General features: G+C 32.7%; 2 protein-coding genes across 2 annotated transcripts; one reads left to right on the top strand and one right to left on the bottom strand.

Moving 5' to 3' along the window:
* Window positions 1-14,902: 14,902 nt before the first annotated feature.
* LOC119677516 (larval cuticle protein F1-like) lies at window positions 14,903-15,501 on the bottom strand. The gene is made up of 3 exons (XM_038088896.1): window positions 15,490-15,501; window positions 15,163-15,373; window positions 14,903-15,090 (listed from the first exon to the last, which is right to left on the bottom strand). The coding sequence occupies exons 1-3, from the start codon at window positions 15,499-15,501 to the stop codon at window positions 14,903-14,905; spliced, it is 411 nt and encodes a 136-aa protein (XP_037944824.1).
* Window positions 15,502-20,122: 4,621 nt separating this feature from the next.
* LOC119677506 (larval cuticle protein F1-like) lies at window positions 20,123-20,645 on the top strand. Its single transcript, XM_038088884.1, has 3 exons — window positions 20,123-20,134; window positions 20,199-20,439; window positions 20,482-20,645. Exons 1-3 carry the CDS (start codon window positions 20,123-20,125, stop codon window positions 20,643-20,645), a joined length of 417 nt encoding a protein of 138 aa, XP_037944812.1.
* Window positions 20,646-21,302: the final 657 nt, after the last annotated feature.

Raw genomic sequence — 21,302 nt, 5'->3', positions numbered from 1 at the left:
ATTTGGTTGTCTTAATTTTTTTTAAAGCACATTGTTTCTTCAGATCAGGGAAAAGCCTGTGGTTATACAGATAGTTAAGGATTTATGGTGGTAATATTGAATCTTTTGTTGCTTAGCAATACCTTTGTAAATATCTCGTAAGTTATGGTCGATCTATTGCCTGCTATTTATCAACAAGTTGTAAAAATTTACTTTAAGGGTATTCAGTACCGTAAGATATCCCATGGAAGATACCATATTTAAATGATATTGTATTTCCTTCTTTTTCTTATTCGGAAGTGTATTTTCTTTAATTTTACTTATGGTACCATAATAGATCACATACTGTAAATACTATACGATATAGTATTTCCTACTTAAACTCAATACTGCAATAAAACTTTGATTGATCACTTATAAGTATATTTTTTTTAATTTATTTCCGGATTAATGAACTAAATTTTGACATATTCTTTATTGATGTTTGTCACTTTGAAAATAAATTGAATTTTCTTAAGAGTAATCTATATATCATATTATATATCATACTTCCCACCTAACCATCTTACTTGATTTGTATGAATTCCAAATTATTTGCTGAAAAAGTCCATCTGAATAGATATATTTGCTAACTAGCAGAATCTTTTGTATCAGAAGGTAAACAAAGTATAGTGCAGTGATTGGTTTTAGTTTATTTAATGAATATTGCAGTATTTCACACAAAAAGAAAAACAAAATGATTGCATTTTCTTTAAATAATTTGTATTTTCGCATAAATTCGATTTTATTTTCTGCATTTAATGTATTTTCACAAAATTCTTATCTCTACCATTATTTCCGGCTCCGAACCTGATAATCCTGGAGTCGAATAAATTGCGATTTGATATCAGTTCTTGCAGTTTATCTCTCATTCCTTCAGTTGTTCAACTCCTTTTTATTATTCCATATTGTTGTCATTTGAATTTTGTTAAGCAAAATGCTTTGGTTTTGTTTTAGGATTAAAAAGTATGAATGGGTAGCTTCCTGTTTAAGTTTATAAGGATGCGCCTCGTACAGACATTATTCGTAATTTAATTGCTTGTACATGAAAACTCATATGAAGCACAATTGTGGAATTAAATTGACAATCAAATTGAAATGCAGCAAGGAAGCGAGTAAAAACAATGCAGATTACACGTGTGCATATGTGAGAAGCTTCAAATTGCAAGGAAGCGGAGAAAGTAGTAGTAGTAGTAGCAGTAGTAGAAGAAAGTAGTAGTCGAAGCGGAAGTGGTAGAGTGGTATTTGAAATGTAGAATGTGAAATGAATAGTAATAAACGGGGTGTTCCATGGCACAATATCGCGTTAAAAATAAGCTATTCGCTGCATTATTTTATGAGAAATGAGCTTTCGACAATGCCAAGATGTGCTTCAATTGTTTTTTGTAAAATAAAAAGTGAAAAAATCGAATGAGGTTAATATTTCTGTGCGAATTTTATGCTCAAGCACATACATTATAGTAAATTTTTGCTTCAATTTGGTTTAGTACACATAAGCGGCGGTAGAGTATGTAAGAATGCAAGAAACGCAGCCATATTCTTAAGACCGTCAAGTGATGCCAGCTCACAATAATTCCGTTCATTGCACTTGCCTTCATTTTGCTTCCCTACTGACTTTCCAACATTCAAGAACTTGAGGTTGTAGTTGCGCAAACAGATTTCTATTATATCGCGGACTATTGGTGCCAGCTGCAACATAAGTAGTTTTTCTTTTTGTAGTCCTTAAACGCTTTACTGCAGCACAATTCATACATTTAATTGCATTCGCATAATTTTCTTCCACATAAACCTGCAAATATGCAATAGAATTGAAATCTTAGGAGAGAAATTAAAGTGTTGAAAACCACACAGTATTGCGGTGCGATTTGAAAGCGATTTTCTGCAGTTGACATTACGGTATGGCATTGTGCCGGGCATATAATTGTTGTGGCTTTCTACATAAACCTGAAGTAAGATATTATATTATTATGCTTTCCATGGTATATTACTCATGCTGAAATATAGTCGTATTTAATTCCTATCTGACTTTTTTTTGTTTTCTTACATGAGTTAAACCGGCGTCTCTAACCACGTCTAGTCGGTCGCACACATTACTATTAATTTGCATATCAAAGGAAAAAACTGCAATGCACACGGTAGTAGGAAACCACATTTAACATTTCAAGAAACTGTCAACAGTGCCACTCGCAACATCGCCGAGTCGCCCTTCTCACTTTACCATTCTACCATTCTACCATTGTAATGGAGTCAAGAGTGTAAACGCCTTAGACGCCATAGAAGTGCTTGGGGCTGCTGATTAAATTTACGCTGGCACAAATATGCGGGATTTGAATGTGAGTGCGATGGCTCATTATGCGTTCCCGCATAAAATATGCCTAAGAGCTTAAAAATTTACTACAATTTATGCTGTGCTCACCCTGTTTCGTCCTGTTTCATCCTGTTTCCTCAGATACTTACGTTTAAGTCAAACACACCAAGGAGATTGTCTGCTCAGCATCCGCAGCCGTATTTTGCCGTTCTCACATTTTTATTTACGTGTTGTTGATGTTTGCATAAATCTTTTGTTATTTAAATTTTATTTTTTGTTTAATATTAAAATTCAATTTAAATGAAATTTTCCGACATTTTGTTGTACTCCTCGTATTTATTGTAGTTAAATTCGAGCACATTAAGACGAACATATTTCTCCATAAATGTGCTTGTTTACAAAGTTTTTATTTTGGCTTCCAGCTATTTTGGTATGTAAATAGAATCAAGTAAGTATCCAACAAAGCTTGCATTTATTTTATTAAAATTTTTAAATAAATTAAATTAAAATTTATGGTTGGCTTAGAGGTATAGTTACTTCTTACATGCAGTATCAAAAACTATATATTTTTTTCTTGTTTTTATGAACCTCTAATCAGCAAATATTTAGCACACTTTCTAGAAATTTAAGCTCATTGACCGAAGCGGTAGTAGTTACTGCCTCTGTAGATGAGTCTTATAACTACAAATTGTTCTAGTAAAAACCTTTTTGTTGGAAACTCATTAATAGTCGGGGTTTCTAAAAGTATTCAAAGTGGTTATACCATTAAGATACTTTAAGTAACTCTTGGCATACTACTGAATTTCTTATAGAGCAGTGTGTAACTCGGGCAATAGTTGGGCAGACGAACTTGCAGAGATATTACTCTGCTCTCTGACGGTCACTTTCCATATACTAGCGTCCCACTTGTAACAGTTAAACAGGCAATCAAACAAAAGTTTTAGGGCATGGCCAAGTAAAACTACCTAGATGAATCTTGTTGTCAGATATCTAGGTGGATTTGGTATAAAATAAGTTGTAACCTGCTCAGCATAATGGCATCAGTGTTGACGACTCACTGCATAATAGGTAGGCATGCTATGAAGCAGTGCTTACCCTATAATGATTTATATCGTGGTTGTGGCTTTGAATATAAGGAGGAAACTGTGCACCATCTCGTGTGTCAGTGCCCGTGTCTAGCTAGGAGAAGATCTTCGGGGCATTTATTGTCCTACTTAGACATGTTTATAGAATTGTCAGTCTCTATTATTTACCTAATGGGGGAATCGTAGCCTTTCGGCATTGCTTATATGCTTTCCTTTTGTCTTTCCTCTTGTCAACGCCAATCCTGTGGTACTACAACTGGCTATTAATTGAACTCAATTGGGCTTGAGGTACAAGGCCGCCACACCAACCTTACCTGATATAGATTTAATCACATGTCTAGAGCTCTTCGAAATATCGACATATTAGTGACAAAAACTACATGTTATGGATATGACTATGGTTAACAGTTAAATGCAATAGAACAATATACCTATAAACAATCAGTAGATAATTTCCGACGCTCTCCACAAAGATTAATACAGAATATTGCAATAAATAAATATAATAAAAAATAATATATATAAAAAAGAAGTGTGTTATTGATTCTGGTCTGTAACCGAACTCTTCACATCTCGGAAATCGTGTTAACTCAATAGCTAAACTTTCAAAAAGGTAACTAGTTAGACATTTTAGACATTTTAGACATTTCGACATATATGAGTGTCCGTTGAATATCTAAATTCCCTGAAGGGTAACTACTTATCCATATTCGACGTATCAATATATTCTAAATCATGGGACATATAGTGATTTGGCGCAATCCTAGGATAGCGCAGTAGAAATATAAACAGAAAAAAAAATTTTAGTGGTCAACTGTGGTCTGCAGAACTCCAGGAAGTTTATCAGAAAAGGTGTAGACGTTAAACAGCAAATAAATCTCCTTGCCTACCGGATTAAGCGTACTAGTAATATAACACAAATACGAGAGATATCCGTTCATTGAAGAATGAGTTTAGTGAAGCCTTTAATATAATATTTACTGCTTTTTAAATATTTCCTATATGATTGCTGACTTATAATAATTAGGATGAAATGAACCAACCTGACTATAATTTTTTTTTCGTTGCGTGAACGAAGAGAGCTTCAGCTTCTAACTTGAAGAAGCTGTCTCTTTTGAAATAATACAATTCGATGCACTCACCTTTTCCCAACACGTTTTCTTTCATTTCCTAAATCAAGGGCTCTTAATTTATGTAACCTGTATATCTAAACTTTAAAAAGCTGTATCTCGGAAATATTGAAACCGGATCCACTTACCTTCCCTCCATATGTTTTTTTTCGTTTCTTGGATCAAAGTATTATTTCTTAATTTAAATAGAATTTTTATTTTGTTTCTTTGATCAAATCGTCATCTCTTAAATTAAAAAAGCTGTATCTCAAAAAACTGTGACAATGGATCTATTCACTTTCTTCCCATATGACTTCTCCGGATTCTTTCATAAAGGCATCATCTTTTAACTTCACAGAATGTGTCCTGAAAACACCCTGTATGCATTTATATAAAATAATATAAATAGCTTTAGTTATTTAAAATAAAAAATGTGGGTTTGTGAAGAGTAGATCTTACTTCTTCTTTGTCAGTGTCGTCAAATAAACTTGTACGGAAACAGCGTTTTTGTAGAAATACTCACACATATATAGTATTTGAGTTCATATTAAAATGTATTTATTAAGAACTTAAATAAAAATGTTGACAAAAATAGTAAAATAAATTAAAATGAAAAAGGAATTCAAATAAAAGTCATATCTGAAATAATTTACATCATGAGAAGTAAAACAACATGTTTTTCTTCTTTTCCAACACGGCACTTAAAGTTAATGTTATTTCACCTGAAAGGATGCTTCATATTTCATTCTCAATCATACAATCCGACAGCGTGAAGATACAAACTGGCAAAGAAGGCAGTGTTTTGGTTTTCACTTTTGGTTTCTTTGGTAAATTTGAGTTACGTCTCCATTAAATTTTCCTAATTTATGCGCACTTCAGAGATGAAAATGCATCACTGCTTCGGATGACAGTCAGCAACTCGCAACTTGCAACTCACAACGTTTTGTGGTATTGTCAACAGTGTCAAAAGGTGTTGTTCGGTTGTTGTTGTTATTGTTGTTGTCGTTGCTGCTCTTACTGCTCTTACTGCTCTTATTGCTTCCATTGTAGCTGTTGATGGCTGGCGGTGGCGGAGCTGTTGAGTTTGTTTTGTAGCTGTCAGCACGTTGGAACTTTTAAGTACAATATTTCAACTGCAGGATTGGGTACTAGGCACCTACTCTTCCTTGTTTTATATATTAAAATAGTTGTTGTTGCAAATGTGATTTCAACTGCGGTTAGCTGTGGAAAAAAGCGTGAAGAGCAAAAAACAACTCCTTCAGAATATACCAGTTTACATAAAAGCCGCAGTCAAGGTATGTGGTGAAACTAAAAGTTCTGCGTTGATATATAATAAAATTTCACTCAAGTTTTTATGGTTTTATGTTGCACCTATTATGCTTGCGGTATTTGCAACTTGCAACAAAAACTTCACAGTCTGAAATAAAAATATAAAATTGTTGAAAAACTTACGAGTTTACGTTTGAAAATAACTTGGAAGTCAATTTAACAACTTCTGCTTAATTATGTTTGTATCCTTTAATGTAGTCACCAACTGCAAGTGGAAACGTACTCAATAAAGTTGACAGTCATTAACTGGGTGTGGTAGCTTTCCTGCTTTTAGTCAATGTTCTTTTAGCATTCAAATTCTACAATTCTCTTTTATACAGTATGTGGCAGAAGCAGGTATAGCATGTTTCTAGCAAACTATTGACATACAAAATTGGGCAGCTGAACCCTACTGCTTAATCTTAAGATTGACCTGGTCCAAAGTGGACAAGAAAAGTACCAGTCAGCTGCTTTAACTAAGGCATAACCTGCTCAACACTATGTTATTTTGCTGCTGATGGGTCAGTGCGTACTAAGAAGACATGCTGTGAGTTTGAATCTATCCCATAATGTTTTTTATTGTGGGTGTGAATCTGCAGATGAGGAGAAAACTGTAGTTCATCTCATGTGCCAATGCCCATCATTGGATAGAGAGAGATTTAAAATGTTTGAAGTGATTTTTTCCCATCTGACAGAGCTGTTATACTGCAAAATAATATGAAAAAATATCATATTAAAATATTAGAATTGGAGATTAGTGAATATTTAGAAATTCTATTCAAAAGTATGAAAAGATTACTTGCTGTGATTGACTGTATTTTTTTTTTTTTGTAAAATATTTATGATAGCAATTTAGACATCTATATTTCATTTGATAACTTAGTGATTTCACTGTCATCAGCAAATGTAAGCAATGTTCACTCAAATTATATAATTAATTTTTTTTTTTATAAAACTAAAATACTGTCGACGACAGTTGATAGTTTTAAGAGTATAATGAACCTTGCTAAAAACTTCCAATTTCAGTCAAAGAAAAGGCTTGCAAACAAAAACTCAACTGAAAAAGGAAAAGTTTTTAATTAGTGCGGTAGAGTTTCTAATTTTTGAATTCTAAAGAAAGTAATTTTAAATTAAAATCAAAGCAAGACTGCGTCTGAACACAAAGGACGTGCTTATAAGCTGACTGCACATTGTGGATGCCAGATTACTAAATCCTGAAAAATGGTGGGCTCGGTAAGAATGCAAATTATTAAACGATAAATAGCATAAAAAAACGAAAATATTACTGTCGAGTAAGCAAAACCTCCGCCAGGAGTTGTGGAAGAAGCAATAGAGTTGCAAAATGGCTGCATGAAAGGAGTTACAACAATTCTGTAGTCGCTTAGTTCAGGATCCTTTTTGTTTTGAATTTTGCTTATTTTTGGTTGGACGAAATTAAAAGAGGAGCTAAGAAATTATTTAGGAAAATATTTTCACCTCTAAAGCAGTAATTAATTGCCAAATTATGGCTCGTCTACGCAACAATGATAAAGAGTATTAAATGCTTAACTTCCTATAAAATTAAGAAAATAAGTATTTCAAATACTGGAAAACATTCTAAGTTAAAACAACGAAATAGAGGTGCTTCAGTTAAACAAATTGGTAACCTATAGTTGCATTTCCCGCTTCAAAGAAGTATTTAAATTTTAGATTAGCAATTCTTTAATAGCTCTACTTCATATTAAGTCTTTTTCGAGTTAGTGCATCTGTGCACTTTAACTTCTGTAGAGTCCCACCCATCTCACTGATTACTTTGTGTATTCTTCATAAGTTTCGTGACTATTCAACGACTGATCTAAGATCTGCGTACCTTCTCATGCGGCTAGAGATTATTCTGAGATTAGATAGTGCTAAGTAGCGTAGTCGATCGGTTTTCAGGAATAGCTTCAAGGCTCTATCCGTTATGTATTTTTCGACCGGGTTTATGCTAAGGTCTCTTAGCATGTTATCTGTGTGGATGTACCAAAGCACTTTGAATAGTCTTCGGAGAGCCTGAGTTACTACAACTTGCAACTTCTGGATAGTAGTGATGGTAACTCTGTTATACGCGACACACATATAGAGTAGTGGTGATTATCTGGCTGTAGATCAGCTTTCTGTTCTTCACACTAAGGTTATTGTGTTTGAAAAGTGGATGTAAGCAGTGCTAACATATTTCGGTTGTATGGCTTAAGCCTGCACAATGATGCTGTAGAGTTTATAGATGAGGTAGTACTGTATTGTGATATATACTATAATTTATTATTTTGTCAATAATTTTGAGCGCGAGCCACTATTACGAGCATTAGTGCTAGCTGTCATTTATACTGAAAAGATTGACATTTTTGCCTACAACCCAGTTCAGATCGTTTTAGTATATAAATGTGGAGCTTCAAGAGGCGTGTATAAGTTTGTGAGAGATAGCAAACTATGAATTTATGAGGACCTGAAATAAAGGAGTATTCGACGGTGTGGGCGTTTTATTAAGAACCAAAACCAACACAAATCGTTCGCACTTGAAGCCTTTTGTTTAAAAAGTGTGTTTTGAGAACTATCCACAAATCAACAGTGCCATTAAAATAACCTTACACGTCAATTTTGATTAATATACTTCCATTTGCTACAAGTTTGCACACATTGGTTCAAATAAGCTACTTTTTACATGCTCAAAACATCGAATTATTGAGTTATGGGTAGTACGTTAACGATTTGGTACCCGATGACTGTTATTCTTCGATTGTCATTGTCAATGCCAAACTGTCATTTTCATCATTATAAGCAGATTGATGATAATTGTAATTATAATAAAAAACTATAAATGGATGTTTTAGGCAGAATGGAAGAATCGCTGTGGAAAATGGTTGGAACTTATGTTAAAGTGTTATGAACTCATAACATATTTTTAAAAAATATATTTAAAAATATATAATATTATTATTACAAACTACTATTTTTTATTATTTTTAGGATCCCAAAATAAATAAAGATCGTTGTTTTTATGATTAATGTTAAACATATGATCCTAACACTGTTTATTGTCGATCAGAGTCGGTATGTTGTCCCCTTTATAGCCTTTTTAATTACGGTGATGTTCATCATGGATTTAATAAATAGTTATGTATATTTTAATAAAGCAAAAATTTAAGCAAAAATGAACTTATTATGTGTGGCAAAGAAGTTAAGCTTATAGGAAACTGATAGGAATTACAAATAACTGGTCATGTAGACAGACGTCTAGAAGAAAAAAGTTTGTTATAAATATATGTTATATTAAACATTTTTTTTTCTATTTAATAAACTCAATGAAAACTTTCCTTCATTATATGGTATTTAATTTATATGGTATTCTTAACTTATACAGTCTCCTACTGTTTATAACTCATAGTTTGTCAACTTCCATAGTTTTTCTTTTTTGTAACTAAAAGCAATATATATTTTCACTAAAATTAAATTCAAAATCTTTAGTCAAACACGTGGTTATGACTTTTTTGATTTTAGGCTTCATTAGGAACAGTAAGTTAACCACCAATGCTTACCACCGCCTGCTGTAAAAAGTATTTTAATTTAGTGCTGATAACACGTAACGAGACACGCTAAATCCTAAACAAACATTTAAACCACATGCAAAGCTAAGATCAAACGATATTAAAACAACCACAGCAACGACTGAATGTATAATTTCCGAAAACAATTTAAACCGCACCATACCGAATCCAAACCTCAACCTCAACCGCAACCTTCCGAACCGTATTTGACTAGGGCAAACCTTTGTTCAACGCCCCTACGTGTGCAGTAAAAGAGCATAATTAACGCGTACTCTATGCAGAAACCGCGTAAAGTGGAAACACCCTCACCACCGCCCACCCACATGCTCGAATGCATACATAATAATCCACATGTGAAAGGCTCTGCAACCCCTTTAAGGGTTGCATTAATTAATTACGTCTTCAAAGGAGATTAATAAATTGTTACTTATGTGCATGTGACAAATTTGCGGTGCAATGGGCACTGACAAAAGATTTCAGTATTTCAGTACTTCAGTACTTCAGTATTTCAGAGATTCGCTAAGGAGTTCTGAGTACAACTGAAGCATATGAAATGGAAGAGTTTTTAATTAACTTGGATTATTGTGCTAAGCCACTTATTAGTAAATGCAACATTGACGAATTTAATAACCTATTAATTGTGTTTAAAACCTTTTTAAAATTTAATTAAATTTCAAATGCAACATTCCTTTAAAATTTCATTTAATTGATAATTAAAGCAGTAGAAAGGAATTGAAATTTATAAATTAAGTCACAAATATCATAATAGAAATTTTCTAATTAAATTAACTTACCAACGTCGTTTTAATGGAAAGAGAGAAAGAGAAATTCACATATGAGGGGATATATTTAAGGATTGCATTAATCTAGTACATTTTCAAACGGGATTAATAAATTGAAATTTACAATTTAAGTTACAAATAATAGAAATCTTCTAATTAAATTGATAAAATTGTGTTGCAGTGCATTAAAGCATAGTTTAATAAAATTTGTCAGATTAAAGGCGTCAAGATTTGTCAATAGCAGAATAGAAGATTTAAGCTAAAGACATCAACATTTGGTAGCATTACCCAATTGAGTTCTCTCTCTTTTTTTTCTGCGGTATTGATAATAATGGATAGAGCTCCTTTGCCTAGACCACAGAATGGTTCTGGCCCTATCATTCTTGATGCCGCGCCTCTTCTCGCAAGTTTGTCTGCCATTTCATTACCTTGGGTACCAGTATGTCCCGGAATCCATAAAAGGTGCACCTAATTGATCCCACCGAGTGTGTTCAGCTTGTCAATGCATTCCCATACCAGTTTGGATGTTACCTGGTAATGACTTTAATAAAACCGGTAAAAAATTTTTAAAGTAGTGCAAATTTTTAAATGTGAGTACAGAAAAAAAAACTGTAACTGTTATTAATTTAAAATGGAGTGAAAAATAATAATCCGTTACCTGAAATCCACTAAAGCTAATAAAGGAACTGAATTTAAAATTTTGCAAATACAACTGGTGTTTTGAGCACTTAATTTTCAACATTCGATCTGGGGCAGTATGAACACTTCAAGAATTAACTTAATTACATTTCAACGAAATTAAGAAAATTTAGCTGCCTGAACATCGTAAGTATTTTCTCTTTATCTCATTCTTAATTTTTAAATTTATATTGCAATTTTAAATTTCACATATGACGTGAACATTGTCTATTTAATATGTCCTTAAACATTCTTATTGATGAAGTTTATTGAAGTGACTTAACCCTAGAAAGGATTTTTGGTTTCAGACTTCTGCATTCCAGACACAGAGGAAGACTAAAGGAACAGAAAATTGTATTGATATTCAGCATATTTAGAAGTATGGATTTTCAATATCTCTATAAAAGAAATTTTTTTTCCTTATGTGTGAAAAAATAAGATGTGATAGTGACAACGATATATGTAAGTTTAATCGGTATAGACTTGGTATATTTGGAAGTATAGGCTTCCTACAGTTTTTGAAAGTTGCATCTTCATATAGGGGTGAGGATTGTGGATGAACGGAAAAATATTAAAAGATATGTATCAGATAATTTAGAATTTGAGAAACGTGTGCTGTTATTTAGTAAGTTTTGGTTTAAAAAAATTATTGGTTAATGTTATTATCAGAAAATTTCCAACACAAAGTATGGACCACATACGACAACAAATATTTAACATATTATCTTCAGCAAATTTTTTTCTGTTCTATCTTATATAAAAATGAATATATAGAATTATAATAGGTCATTAAGTATATTTCACATTAGAAGCATAAACTTTTGTGGTAAAGTTTTTCTCTTAGAGTCAAGACAAAATGGGCTAATTACCATTTAGAGAAATTGATTTCCAGTTGACGAAAGTTTTTGTGATTCGAATAATTTCCATTTTCAACAAAGTTATCAAAAATTCCTTTGATATATGCCATTCGCAAGCCTGTGTAAGTAATTGACAGGGCACATAATCAACACTGGACGACATCCTTAAAATGATCTAATTGGCAAAGTTTCTGAGTTTAGATTTTGATTCTATGCATTTTTGCCTTATTTTTTTTTCCGAGTTTTCGATTTATTTTGTTAAAAATTTTACAAAAGCAAAACTTTTGAAAGTTTCTTAAGCATAAAATGCAGTAGTAAACCTGAAGGATGCTTAGCTGAATATAGATTGACAAAAACTTTTGCAATTCAGTTACTTTTGCATGAGTGGAACGGATATGCTCATCCGTAATGATATGCCCATACGTCGCAGTTGTGTAGAATGGAAAAGTTTGTCGCTTTAAAATTGCCAGTTAAGTTCAGTAGATAAAATATAAGAGTTCATAAAATTAAAGCTAACATGTGTAATAATAGTTTTGGATGATTTCATCCAAAAATATTTTTTTTTTGCCTATAAATTGGCACCAAACATAAACGATAGATATTTGCCATGTTGAACGATAGTACATCGTTCAGTACGTGAAATGGACATTGTCAATCATTTGTTTCTGTTGTCCATGAGTAACCATGAGGAACTGACATGAAGAAAGGTCTAGGACAGTTAAAAATAAACACCAACACGGCACCGTAATTTTATCGGCAAATTGTGCATTTAATGTATCATTAATCATAGTAGATCGATCCGAAATTGGTAGTTACAGGTGTCATTTTGAGTACAATTTCAATTTGAATTGATATTGGTAACAAGATTAATTGACCTTGTCGTTCTTGTTGTGGAAAGAGTAAAAGAACCGGTAGAGTAATAAGAAAACTGTTAAGAGATATCATAAACCACTAAACATCTACTACATGATAGCTCGGATTTATTTACAAAGCACAGGCTACAAATATGGAGCATTTGGGTACCACATAGGAATATCTATGTTCAAAAGCTCAGCCTGTTACGATGGTTAATTTGATCCTCAACTCGAGGTGTTAAATGGAACAATTAAGAAAGTGCGATTAGAGTAGGCAAACAGAAAAGGATTTTTCTTTCAACATGATATTTTTGTTGTGCTAGACCATAACCAAATCTTTGATGATTCCAAACACACTAAACTTATTTAGTTGGGAAGTTTTGCTACATTCACCTTATAGCACAGACTTTGTACCGTCTGCCTCCCAATTGTTAAAATCTTTACAAAACTACCTTTAGGTAAAATATTTGTCAATCGTTGAGCTGTTGATAATCAGTTGGATTTGTTATTCGCATATATAAATAATAATTCTTCTGTCATACTCATCTTCCAGTGGAGCATAGGAATAGGAATAACCGGGGTACTAAATCCCAACGGAGCGGAGCACTGCGACCTTGTTTAATCTTTTGTGCTGCAACAGACCTTTACCGTACAAAAAACATTGCGTCCTCCGAAATGCTTCCAGTAGAGCATAGATCCTCAAAAAATAGTAGTAATGGTCGATATATACTTGATTTAAAATAATTTTCAATAAACAAAATTTTTATTCAAAAATGTTTAAAAAAAAGAATACTACTCATATCACCCATATCATATCTTATCATATTACAGACGCTACACCTTATTATTGATAACATGTAAAATTTTGACGCTCATTTCTCAAGAAGTATTAAAAATTCCACTTTAAATTTATTTGAACCTTAAGTCCACTCTTAAAAACTTGCAGAAAATCAAGATGAAGGAGGCTTGCTTCATTATTGATTTGCCTAAACTTCTGAGGTTCATGAATAATTCGTTGGAATCACTTAAACTCGCAGAAGTTACTCGTACTGGAACTTCACTGAACAACGCCATTTTCTCGCTTTTATTCCTTTGCAAATTGGCGGGAGTTGGCAGCACTTCATTCATAATATTTGCGTACTTAAGCGTTGCTGCATTAACGCGTACGCACAGATGGTGCGCGACTTTATGGCATAAGAGTGTAAAAGTTCGTGTAAACTTTTGTGTAATTCTGGATTTGAATGCGTTTGTGTGCTTCACTCTTCTGTTAAGTATTCATTGTGTTTTTGTTGTTTCGTTGTTTTTTTTGTTTTTTGTTTTTTTTTTGAGAGTTAAATACTAAAAGTGCCTTCGTTTGCGTTCATTAAATTTTAAAATGTGCAAATTTTGTAAATTTTAATGCCACAAAATAATTTTCTACTTTGGAGTTGCTTTGCCTTTATGTGTTTTTAAGGATTTTCTCTCATTACTTTGCAGATTAAATTTCGTATGTTGCAACATAAAGGATAACGACTTCACTACAAGTGCTTTATTTATTTATTTAAGGAACTGCTAATTGCGTACTCCCATTATCAGCAAATCCAGTCGAGTTATTTGCTCCTTTTAGCAATTAAAAGCACTGCTCTTTTTTAATTCATTTAATATAATTTTTTATTTTTTATTTTATATATCATATTTTGCATTTTGCATTTTGAGTTTGCTTTTATGAAACCAATTTTGTATTTATTGAAGCGACAGAACACACAACACAGAAAGCAGTAAATAGAAAACGTAAAAATCATTTGAGCAAACACAATAGAAAATTGCTCAATAAAAGTGAGGTTAGAGTCTGGCGCTTGTGTAGTTGGTGTGTATTATTGCATCACAGGCAGGACACACAATTAATGCATGAACACTCTTTGCAGAAAGGATTAGCACAACGACTACAGCATAAAAGCTATTCTAAATTAAGCTAGCTTGATCGAACGATGATGGGATGACGCAAGGATTTTGCTTGGAATGATGTTATATTGTCACATTTCCACATCCAGGCGGGCTCAAAAAAATTTTAAAAATGGTACGCAATTTGCATTGCGAGAAGTAAAAATAAAATCGAAAAAGCTTTTACGTGGATTTCCGTTGGGAGATTTGTAGAGGGGGGAGCAAAAAAATTATGGTGGCAATAAGAATTATAAGAATAAATTACACCCAACAAATAAAGTTGATTAAAAGATTTTAAAGACTGGAAAGTTGTCATCTAGAGGAATCGAGACTACTCGTTAAAAGTGGACATTTTATAATTCCTTAAATAAATATAATAAATGAGAAATAAATTTATTTTCTAGTTCAAATTGATTTTATTTATTTCAAGAGATATGGAGAAGCAGCGAGTGGCGCAGCGGCAAGTGGTGCAGCGAATGGAGAAGCGGCAAATGGAGCAGCGAATGGTGTAGCCAAAGGTGCAGCAGCTAAACGAGCAGCAACTGGTGCGGCAAATGGAGTAGCAGCAACAGCAGGAGCAGCTACAACAGGTGCAGCAGAATAAGCAGCTGGAAACGCAGCAGAATGAGCTACGTTGCTTGCAATGTAACTGGAAGCATATGGAGCAACATAAGCAGCACTACCAACAACTGGTGCAGCGAGTGGAGCAGCTACTGGTGCGGCAAGTGGTGCAGCAAATTGTGCAGCAAGTGGTGCAGAGTATGCTAGTGGTGAACTGTAAGCCGCGCTATATGCCAATGGTGCAGCAGCAAGTGGAGCTGCAAGTGGAGCGCCTAGTAAACCTGGTTTTGCTGCAGCCAAAGCGATGACAGCGAAGAAGCAAACTGCGATCTGTAAATATGCAAATATGTTTTATATTCTATCCATAAATTATATTTATTGTTATTTTTTGATTTGAAATATAATTTTTCAAACTTTTATATATTTTTTACTTTGTTTCAACTTACGAATTTGAACATTTTGTTTGTTTTAAATTTGAAGTTGTTTTCTCTTTGAATGATGAGTTAACTTTGATATCGATTTGTGGCCATTAGTTCGCTTTTATACTCAAAATGGGTCTTGACAATGCATTGGTTGAGTTTCGTTTTGCAGAAGTGACCATCAAATTTGACTTAAAATGCAAGAAACGTTGGCATGAGCAAATTTCTTGAAGTCTTGGTTGGGTAAGTGAGTATTTAATTGATTGGCGTTAAAACTATGAAGTCTATTACTAAATAGATTTTATATAATTATTTTAAAAATTGTTTTATATTAAATGGGTAATATAAATAAAATAAATTAATTTAGCTAACTTGAAAAAATTGCATAGATTAAAAAATTAGAAATGTAATATATTAAATGTAATATAAAATTTGTTTTTATTCGATTAGATTATTATTCATTGATTAATATTAATATATTAAAAAATTCTTATTATTTTCCAGCACTGATCTGCTGTAATCTGATCAGCCTTAATTAGTGGTGCTGAAAAGCATTGATAACTTCCTTAACATATTTAAAGCATCCGCGGATTTTTGGCACAATTTTGAGCAAAAATTTTCTTTATTGAAAATCAATTAAATTTAATGTATATTGGCCATTACAATTCATGATCCCTTGTCAGTTTTATAATTCCGTCTGTATAGAACTTTTATGGTTAATCGACGAAAAACTTTTCAAACTTTACATTTTCTTGAATATTTCATTAAAGAGGTTAAGTTGAAGCGACATAGATAACTGCCTTTCAATTCCATAAACGACTCAATAAAGTGTTTACCGTCAATCCACATTTTGAAGTCGTTTAAGAAGGGTCATTGGTCTATGATCATTATCGCATGCATAGAATATTCTAGTATTTGATATATGTTTCATCGCACGTAATGATTCGCTTCAAAATTGGTTCAATTTTTTTGCGTATCAGTAGCGAGTCTTAATGTATAATAGTGCTTCCGCTATATTTTTAGAGCCTGCATATCGGTCCTGTTCTACCAGTTATAAAATTTTATCGATTTTGACATCGTTGACATCGAAATTTATGGAATGAAATCGAGCACACCATTCCTGGATAACTACTCCAGGAGATACAAGATATTAACTCGCATTTCATCAAGCAAAGAAATGAAAAGATAAATCGGTAATATTTGTAAATTTGTCAAAAATAAAATGAATAACGATGTTGAGTTTTATAGATATGTGGAAATGATAAATGGATTTTTTCATATCCAATAATACAGGATCTCAAACAATATCAAGAATTTCTCTACATTACAGGTTTGTTACGGGCTTAAACTCTCCGGAACTTATATAGAAACAAAAAGAATCAACAGACCAAACTAGACCCCAGGTATTGCAGTAATTACCTAATTAATCAAACCGACGTAATTACACATATTTTAAAGAATTGAAAAATTATCTTAGGATAAGACAATTATTTTTATATATTTGATAGAAGAAGAGATCTTCAAGAATTTTTCCACCCGGAAAGTAAGTAAGTCTATGCAAGTTTTTGGCCTTTATAGTTCCATAATTTATTTATTTATCCTAATGTTTAAGATTGTTATATCTCACTTCTATTAATATTTTTCTCTGTGAGTGTTTCTTAGTTGCTATCAATTACATGAATATGATGTGGCCATAAGTAAGGTTAAACATAAGTGTCATTTGTCCCGTACTTGGCAATGAAAATCAGCACAATTCCATATGAGTATTAGTCCTTCGAGTACCACGCCCCGAATGCCACTTAAACGTATTTTTAAATGCAGGAGCATGAACATAAATAATAAGGTGAAAACATGATGAAACAAAAACATTTGACAACGTGTCGAAATACTCCATTTTTAAAGGCGTTCGAGTTTGTTCAGCCTTAACGAGCAAACAAACGCTTTAAAGTCTCTGAACTGGCGAGAAGTACCATTTCTGTACAGCTTTCTCCATCCAGTCCTGAACACGCCACCCTCTGCGGCATTCGATTTGAAATGAGCACATAATATCCTTTTCAGACAGCATCAACCAACAGACCGAGACGCAAACATAGCCACAGACAAAAGTGCAGCAGCAAAGGCAACAGCCAAATGACAACTTTGCATGTCAACATGCTGCATTGAGTGGCACTGCATTTCCGCTGCAGCATTTCGAATGCAGCAAAAGCAGCACACAGACAATGCCACATGCACAAAGTGCAATCTAATTTCCTATGCGTTCACTTTTTGCTGATGCAATTTTTCAATTATTTGAGGTTTTTTTCTTCTGCAATTTTATTAATAAAATAATTTAATATTTTGCTGGTGTTGCATCAAATTTGAAATAAGTTTTTTCTTAATTGGGATTTTTAGAAAAAGATTTACGCATCAACACTCTCTCCAGTTTGAAGTATCATTATGTGCATTCGTGTGTAGTTGGCCATAGTGTGTGTAGGGTGTGTGGTTTGCGGTGTGCGGTGTGCGTATTCTCATATATTTAATATGACATACTCGATATTTTCTAATTAGTGTTGTTGGTGCCTTGCAATTACAGTTCAAGTGGTTAAATGAGTGTCTTGCATGTTCTTTTTTTGCGCTATCCAGAAATAATAGGGCGTTTTGGTTCTCCAAATAAGCATAAAAACTTTTCAATACGTATTAGTAAGGTATTAAATGTGTAGGTTTTAAATGTAATAAAAATGTTTTGAAAAACAACATAGAATTATATTAATTGTGTTTAACCTTACCGACTTTACCGTAACTGTACCTTACACTATGTAGTAATCCGATATTTTCTGTGATATTTCGATGAGAGCAAAAAGTATCTTTTATATCCAAATTTCCATAAAGACAGCAAATACACCATTTCCTTAAGTGTATTCCATTAGAGTGCCTTTGATGAAAACGGAACCACACAAATCATTACATATCTTTGAAGCATTTTTTCTTTATAGTAATTAGCAAATTCAATCGTGTTCTCACGTATCAGTGCCTGCAGTTACTTTAAATATGAAGATGAAATTGATATCATCCAATGTCTAATATCATCCAAAAGCAAAGATATAACTAACCATTTGAGGAGATCAGAATGGGTAAAAGATATGCCCAATGGAAGAGTTGCTAGTTTTCTAGCTATCATAACCAATAACCTAACCATTTCAAACTTAAACTGAAGTGAATAAAAAAACGCCTAATGTTTTGAAGTCAATTTAATATAAATATTCAATATATTAATAATTGCTCTGAAGTAACTTATAAAAAAACAATAGTTAGTATAGCTCGCCTCCTTCTTGCAAATACTAACTTTTCTCGCTTTATACTAACTTTTGAAAGAAGTAATAACTTGGTATAGCACTACTCCTACTGGTAATTTTAAGGGCTTTACAATAGTCATCCAGTATGAGGGTGTTGTTTGCACCAATGCGTGCCTTTTAAGCCTAATCGAATATTTATAAAAGGTTTATGATTAGTAAACCACACAATACCATCACAACAATTAAAATAATTATAAGAAAATATTTACAACTCGTAGTTATTTCATATAGTTTCATCTCATTTTGTGTTGATAGTACGATTCTACAGTGGCGATTGAAGCAAACTTTATATAAGTGTTACTTATGTGACATTTACATAAGATCTAACGTTTAATATAATTTTTTTATTAAACATACTAAATGGTTTATATAATCAACTATATTGGCTGAAGTTATACTTTATGATAGATTTAAGTAGTATAAGTACGGCTTAAGTATATGTATAAGAGCGTATATGTGGCTAGAGATGTACTTAAGACTTAAGTTACTGCTATATAATCAACTCGAAGGTTTCCAGTTTTATTTAAAGTTTATAAGTTCAATGCTTTTATTTAAATATTAATACAACACAAACATATTGGAACTCAAAACACCGAGTGTAAGGTATACACATAGTCTGAAAAAGTTGTCTTCTGCACTTGTGGTGTGTGGTGTCAACACTGCAATCTTAAATGAAATTTAATTAATTCTGATTGAAGTCATTTGCTGAGAGTACAAGACTCAAGAGATTTTGCTAATTACGCATATTTGAGGCGTAACAAATGCTACAAATTGTGGATATTCAACACTAAGGCAAAGTATCTTAAATTATAAAAATATCTGTATTAAAATCATAGACCAAGTTTTTGAAATATTAAATTGCTTATATTTAATAAAATAAAAACTGAGTTAAAATTTGAAATATTAAGAAAATCTTCATTTGCAGAATATACATCAGAGCTTTTGGAGTTAAAAAATGTTGTGCAAGGTCAGGGCTATTGGACAGTCCATAAATTGACTAACTGTATTTGATATGCTAACAACGATTGCCGACTTAAGTGTTACCAAATGCGTAAGTGAATAGCGTTACCCGCAGCATAATTAAAATTCCCAATTTATTTTATTTATTTTCATACGAAATTAGTGGGTACATTTGTCGTGCATGTGTCTTGCATATTTAATGCATTTGAGTTACACAAATTAGCCATGAAATACTTTTTGTATTGAAATCAGTTATATTATTGATCTACCAGAAATGGTATAAAAGTGCAGTTGAAACCGTTGAACTGGTATCAAACACACTTTGTAGTTTTTCATAAAACAACCTAAACAAACTCAAACCAAACAAAATGTTCAAATTTGTAAGTTCTGTTAAAGGATACTTTATAAGAAATTATTATTAAATAAATATAAATTCCATTATAGATCGCAGTTTGCTTCTTCGCTGTCATCGCTTTGGCTGCAGCTAAACCAGGTTTACTAGGCGCTCCACTTGCAGCTCCACTTGCTGCAGCACCATTGGCATATAGCGCGGCTTACAGTTCACCACTAGCTTACTCTGCACCACTTGCTGCACCATTTGCTGCACCACTTGCCGCACAAGTAGCTGCTCCACTCGCTGCACCAGTTGTTGGTAGTGCTGCTTATGTTGCTCCATATGCTTCCAGTTACATTGCAAGCAACGTAGCTCATTCTGCTGCGTTTCCAGCTGCTTATTCTGCTGCACCTGTTGTAGCTGCTCCTGCTGTTGCTGCTACCCAATTTGCCGCACCAGTTACTGCTCGTCTAGCTGCTGCACCTTTGGCTACACCATTCGCTGCTCCACTTGCCGCTGCTCCATTCGCTGCACCAGCTCCTTTACTCTTCAAGTAAGGACTTTCTATGTAGACTTGGCAAACTGTGATTGAAAATTGACTTTTTAGTTATGTAAAAATGTTAAAAATTACAAATAAATAATAATTTCGAAAAATATTTTGTATCCATTAAAACATTATTATTTGTTTATCATATAAAATCAGTTGATCCCCGAATTTATCTTTAATCGACAAAACTCATTTTGCTTTGAAAAAGTTTAGTTTTTGATGGGTTGACTTCTGTATTTTGTTGTATCGTCAAAGAAATTTTTTATTATTATGTCCTTTTGGATTGCAAGTATCAGGTTCTTACATTATACTTAATAAAGAGTGGGTATGCATGTATGTAAATTTATGACTGGCTTCCACATTTTAAAAGCATTTCCTGATATTTCGATAAACGTTCGTTCCGCTTCAGATTTTTTACATGAAACGAAATTAGGATTCTATATTTTCGTCCTTGTGAATATTTTATTAATATTTGTTAAGGTTTTAAAAAAGAGAAACAAGTTTAAAGTTAGTTGGTATATCAATATTTTGTTTAAGTAGTTCAGAGAAAAATGGAAGAAATATTTATAGAAATGATCAACAATACCTTTTGCAGTGAGCTATTTATATATTTATTTAATAATATAAATAAATAATTAATATATTTATGTATCCTGACAGACGACTG

Source organism: Teleopsis dalmanni, chromosome 1 (genome assembly GCF_002237135.1).
Source record: "Teleopsis dalmanni isolate 2A chromosome 1, ASM223713v2, whole genome shotgun sequence".
Classification (NCBI taxonomy): domain Eukaryota; kingdom Metazoa; phylum Arthropoda; class Insecta; order Diptera; family Diopsidae; genus Teleopsis; species Teleopsis dalmanni.
The sequence above is the reverse complement of the archived record's forward strand: the minus strand, read 5'-3'. Positions and strand labels throughout refer to the sequence as shown.